The 6,000-nt window shown below is 33.8% G+C and overlaps 1 protein-coding gene across 2 annotated transcripts in view; it reads right to left on the bottom strand.

Moving 5' to 3' along the window:
- Window position 1: 1 nt before the first annotated feature.
- The window catches only part of LOC121405974 (glutamate receptor 4-like), a 33,407-nt gene continuing 27,408 nt past the window's right edge, over window positions 2-6,000 (bottom strand). Inside the window, exons 14-19 of one of the 2 annotated variants that reach the window (XM_041597080.1) lie at window positions 4,949-4,970; window positions 3,895-4,145; window positions 3,254-3,365; window positions 2,398-2,544; window positions 1,659-1,772; window positions 2-399 (exon numbers count right to left, since the gene is read on the bottom strand). In XM_041597080.1, the coding sequence (XP_041453014.1) occupies window positions 397-399; window positions 1,659-1,772; window positions 2,398-2,544; window positions 3,254-3,365; window positions 3,895-4,145; window positions 4,949-4,970 (649 nt within the window). In that variant the 3' untranslated portion in view covers window positions 2-396. The remainder of the gene's footprint in view (window positions 400-1,658; window positions 1,773-2,397; window positions 2,545-3,253; window positions 3,366-3,894; window positions 4,146-4,948; window positions 4,971-6,000) is intronic. The other variant, XM_041597004.1, reaches the window with a different exon arrangement.

Here is a 6,000-nt window from a genome sequence, read left to right as displayed (position 1 = left end):
GAAACATCACAAAGATGTTTTTAAGCGCTTTATACAATTTATGCACCGTTTCCACTATTTCTGCAATCCAAACAAAAATGTGACATCGATTTCGGCACAAACTCCCACTCACTATTCATTTCGAAAACAATCATAAATAGAGGCATTCTCGATCAACAATGATTAGGAACCATGGTCAACATCAATAAATTTGGTTCAACTTTTTCCAATTTGTCCATTGTTTGAAAATTGTTTCTTTGAATCTGAAGTAAATTTCGTTGCAATCATGCAACAGTTCCAAAAGCTCCCCTCTCTTTCTGACAACCAGTCGATAGTGAGCATTCAGACGAACATATTTCAAACCGATGTCTGCCCTCTTCGGATAGCCGACGGAGATTCCCGGTCTTTCGACAAGAGCTACTAAGAGAGAATAAGGGACAGTTGAATTAATTATACCTATTAATTTAACTATGATAGTCAAACCATTTGATCATAAACCATTTCCAAATATTAAATGTCTTTGGAAAAAAGAAATAACATTCCTAATACTGCAATCATCATTCATCAAACAAAAACTTGATTTGAATAAAAAGAGAAAAATTCAACAAGCATAACACTGAAAATCTCATCAAAATCGGATGTAAAATAAGAAAGTTATAGCATTTCAAAGTTTCGCTTCATTTCACAAAACAGTTATATACACATCTCGGTCGGTATGCAAATGAGGAACTGATGACATCACTCACTCACTATTTCTTTTGTATTTTATTATATGATATATGAAATATTTCTATTTTCTCGTCATTGTCATGTGAAATAAAGATTCATTCCTCCCTGAACACGTGGAATTCCATTTTTGCTTACATTTTGTGATTCAGGCAAGGAGGTCCTAATCGTCAAATTCGTAAAAATTGAAATGATGTATAATTCAAACAATAAAAAACAAAAGTGAGTGAGTGACATCATCGACTCTCTCATTTGGATGTACTGTAACTGGCTCATATAACTATTTTGTTAAAAATAAGCGAAACTTTGAAATGTCATAACTTTCTTATTTTACATCCGATTTTGATGAAATTTTCAGCACATTGCTTGTCTGATTTTTCTCTATTGATTCAAATCAACATTTTTCTGAGGTGGACTTGACCTTGAAATTACTATTGTCATATATGATCAAGATTGTTCTACTTTACTTTTAATTACATACGATTAAGATGACTACAAATTTATCCCAAGGGACTTACCATTACAAGGTTTGCTTTTTAATAAGTACCTCATTTTCATTTTCATATGCTAACTGTAATCTATAATTTGTCTAATTATCAAAATGTGTTTGGAACAAAAATAATTATATATACTCCGACTATTTCCTACGACTTTGTTAATTAATTATTGAAGTATTCCTATAGCACTTATTCTGTTATGTACATTCATACATATGTTTGTTATGGTTATTATCTGAAAATGGAAGTGAAATAAACTAAACTGAACTGAACTGAATAAAAGTGATAAATTTTGCCACACATAGTATCATCGCTTGAAAAGGCAGCGTACATGACAACATAGCACAGGTTTGTCTTTTTGTCTGTATAACAGGTGGCGAACAATTAGAATCATCCGTTATGTTATGTTTATAATTATATTTCACAGAAATTTTCAAATGTTTTCATTATACCCACCGCTTTCTCACATGCCATCGCATTCACCTCTCTCATGATGGGATATGTAGGAATTCCTTTCTCACCCGTCACTGACATGCGAATCTTAGCTTTCAAAGCCAAAGATAAAGATGTCTGCAAGAGAATTTCAAAACAATAATCCTGATACACAGTTACCATGGTTACATATTTCAATCTCTGAAATCCTCGATCTCCACGCTCTATCAGTGTTTTAACAATGGAATATCCACCGAGACCATCTGTGTTTGTTGAATCCTCCTTACCCTATTAGAACTAAATTCGTGGTATTTGTTTCATTTTTTGAAAAGAAATTGCATATATTTAGCCCTTCTAGAGGAAGACAATGGCTAGTGTCAGAAGACCGAAGCTTTACTCTCTTTTTAATACATTGAATAATAAAACACTACTTTTGTACAATCATCGTGTCTAAACAGCTATAAATCTCGTACAACTAAAGCAAAAACAATCATTTATCAATAAAGGGCTTTACCAGAAAAGTGAAGGGCGTTAATTTGTTTAACATGAGTGGTCAGCTCGTTTTACCGTTACATTGTAGGAACAACCTTAAACCATCAGGAGAAATTGGCAATAATACAAATTGCGCAAGACAATTGTCTGATTACATTTTCAATAAATAAACGTTTACAAAAAATGACAAAAAAGGTTGATTAGTTTCAGCAGAGATGGGAGAGGTGGCTAAGAAAAAAGGTGTATCTTAATTATCCATATACTGACCCACCTTCTCTTTGTTCGATTGAGATCGGTTACGGTGGTTACGCCAGTAAAACTCGATAAGAGCAACACCAATGGCCGTGCCCATGCCTGCCATCAGGATGTAGAAGATTCCAGCAACACTGCTGAGGCTTAGAGCACTGGCCTGCATGTCCTACAAAGAACGAAAATGAAATTTGTTGTGTTTTTTTCTGATAGAAAATTCAGTATAAGCATTCATAGTTATGACAATGATGTCAAATTATCAATGGTCAAAACGCCAATCGAGAGGATTGAGCTTAAAAAACCCAAAGCATCTGCCTTAAGGAAAAATTCTTATTTGATACGATTGAATTCAATTCAATCAAAAAACAGTTTTAATAAAAATGATGGTGATGATGATAAAAATAAAAATAATGATAATTATAATAAGGAACTGTGACAACAAGACACAGAAGCTTTCTGTTCTAGGAGTCGAGGTGTCCTTTGAAACCACAAAGAAGGCAAGTTTGCCTTGACTCAACAGCTCACATCATACGGAAGGTCTTGAATTAGAAAGAGAATTGAACAATGAGAAGAGGACCAATTTGATAGAATATAGAACAATAACCCTAGATTTCTGAAAGAAATCCGGTTGCTGTTTGATTTACCAACAGAGCATAACCTTTTGAACAAGGGAAATAATAATAATGATTATAATAATAATAATAATAATCCTGTCATTCTATACATGTGAAGCAATACAATCTGAGAGTTTGATATGATCTTTGTCACCGACAAGAAAAGAATAATTATGTCGTTAAAATCAAAACAACTAGTATCCACTCAAAGAAGATACAATTTAAGTCAAAACTGAGACATGAAATATAATTTTGAAATCTTACTATTGACTCTGATTCAGGTTCACACTTTCCCTTGTCGTACCACCACTTCTTCTTCAAGTTATCAAGGACGCCATCTTCGCCAAGTTGCAGTATAGCCAGAGTCAATTCATCTCTGTTGAAATATTATATTGCAATGAGAGTCAATTCAATTCTATAAAAACCAACATCAATACATCGCATAATACTTGACATCTCTCTCCTTTAGAATGATAGGCATTCATATTTTACAAGTTTAGAATGAAATTTCACATGAAATAAAGCTTTAACAAAATCACGCACTCCAGGGAAAGTTAAAGTACTCCCCGTTGAATTCGTTCTCTTTGTGTTATATCGGTAGGCCAATAAGTAGTTTAACCTAATTTAAATAACAATATGAATAAATCAAGTGAACATCTTCCCTTGTTGATATAGACGGGATATTACAGCGGATAATTTTAGGACACTCGTACAATCTCTCTCTGTCTGTCTGTGGCGGCGCCCTATAATCATAAAACATAATTATTTGTTTTCAAATTGAAAGACGGTGTGAAACATTGTGCAAAGTCAGCATCACCCTTTCTCTCACCCCTAGGCCTCTCTCTCAGACACTCTCTGCCCCTCCCCTCCCTCTAGTATTTTAGGGTTTTACAATCACCATTTACCTCAACATGGTGAGATCCCTGGCGACCCCGATCCCGTAGCTCTTCGAGTCGAGGTTCGATCCCACTTTCATCGTGTCGCAAGGTTTCTGCTGATTCTGATATTCGTTCATCGTCGACTCGAGCAGGAAGGCGTACTTGCCGTTGGCGTTGCGGACGCGGTCGATGCCCTGCACTGACGAATTCGTGATCGGCGACGGCTGGGCAGAGGTCATTGACTTCCACATCGTCATGTATAGTGGGATGTTCGATGACTATCTCGTAATACAGCCAGAAATAAAACGAAGAGGAAAACATTTTTTTAGAATATAAAACCTTTTTAATAATTGCCGTTTCTCGAGCAAAAACTACTTTGCCAGCATAAGGGTTAGAAGAGCAACTGATTTGTCATCAAGCACAATATAAGTAGTAATCATGGACACATAGGGAACACAAACTACATGATTGCATTAGTTATGCTAGTTGAAAGCCGTTGATAAAGTTGTATGGCATTTTCCTCGATGTCTTCAATTGACATTCTTTATATCATTCTATTATATTTGAAATAATTATCATTCTGTATACCAAGGTTTCGTAGCCATACAAGGATTGATTTTAATTTAAAAACGTGTAGGTATTGTGCGTCTATTAAGAACTGTACTATTATCACTATTATTATTATTATTGTAATTTTCATAATTATGATCATTATTATTATCATTATTATCATCATAATTATTATTATCATTATGATTATTGTTATTATTATTATCATTATTATCAATAACATTGTTATTATTTTGGTAACGCAAAATGTCGAAAAGGATGTTTTAAGGATTTTTTACGATTATTATTACTGTTATCATCATCATTTATCTCTTAAAGCGAATACTCATTTAAACCGAAAGTGGCAAAATGCTAGGATTTTGAAATCATAAAGTTTTACCGTTTGCCTTAAATGCTAGTGAAATGGTGGGATTTGAAAATCCGAGAGGAAAGTTTCACTCTGCATTGGGGGTTATATTTCAGCCTCATATGAAATTGTGTGTTTCGGATTCTGGAAAAGTATACTACTCACGGAAAAGAAATTCTCGGTGGACCCTGTTGCACCCACAAATGTAATAACGCCCACAAATGTAATAACGCCCACAAATGTAATAACACTTTACCCACAAATGTAATAACGCCCACAAATGTAATAACACTTTACCCACAAATGTAATAATTTCACCCACAAATGTAATAATGCACTTTACCCACAAATGTAATAATTTTTGATCGCCCACAAATGTAATAATGACTTTACCCACAAATGTAATAAATTTGAAGGGATTTTTGGCAAATCCGTTCTGAACTAAAATCGTATAGTAATGCGTTCATATAGCACAAAAGTGCAAAGTCTCTTTTCCTGACCCGGTTAATTAACAAATTATAATATAAGTCCAAAGTCTTTATTCCAAACCCGGTTTTTTCAAAAATTATAATATAAATCCAAAGTCTTTATTCCAGACCCAGTTGTTTAAAAAATAATAATATGAGCCCAAAGTCTTTATTCCAGACCCGGTTGTTTCAAAAACTATAATATAAATCCAAAGTCTTTATTTCAGACCCGGTTGTTTGAAAAATAATAATATGAGCCCAAAGTCTTTATTCCAGACCCGGTTGTTTCAAAAATAATCATATGAGCCTACAGTCTTTATTCCAGACCCGGTTGTTTAAAACATAATCATATGAGCCCAAAGTCTTTATTCCAGACCCGATTGTTTCAAAAATGATAATATAAGTCCAAAGTCTTTTTCCAGACCCTGTTGTTTAAAAAATTATAATATGAATCCAAAGTCTTTATTCCAGACCCGGTTGTTTAAAAAATAATAATATAAGTCCAAAGTCTTTATTCAAGACCCGGTTGTTTCAAAAATCATAATAAAAATCCAAAGTCTTTATTCTAGACACGATTGTTTAAAAGAATAATAACATAGTCAAAAGTCTTTTCTCCAGACCCGGTTGTTTAAAAAAAATATAAGTCCATAGCCTTTTTTCCAGACCCGATTATTTCAAATATTATGATATAAGTCCAAACTAAGATACGATAATGATGTTCCGGTGGAATAAAAATGAGAATCGAGCCTA

The sequence above is a fragment of the Lytechinus variegatus genome, chromosome 1 (assembly GCF_018143015.1).
Source record: "Lytechinus variegatus isolate NC3 chromosome 1, Lvar_3.0, whole genome shotgun sequence".
NCBI lineage: Eukaryota > Metazoa > Echinodermata > Echinoidea > Temnopleuroida > Toxopneustidae > Lytechinus > Lytechinus variegatus.
The sequence above is the reverse complement of the archived record's forward strand: the minus strand, read 5'-3'. Positions and strand labels throughout refer to the sequence as shown.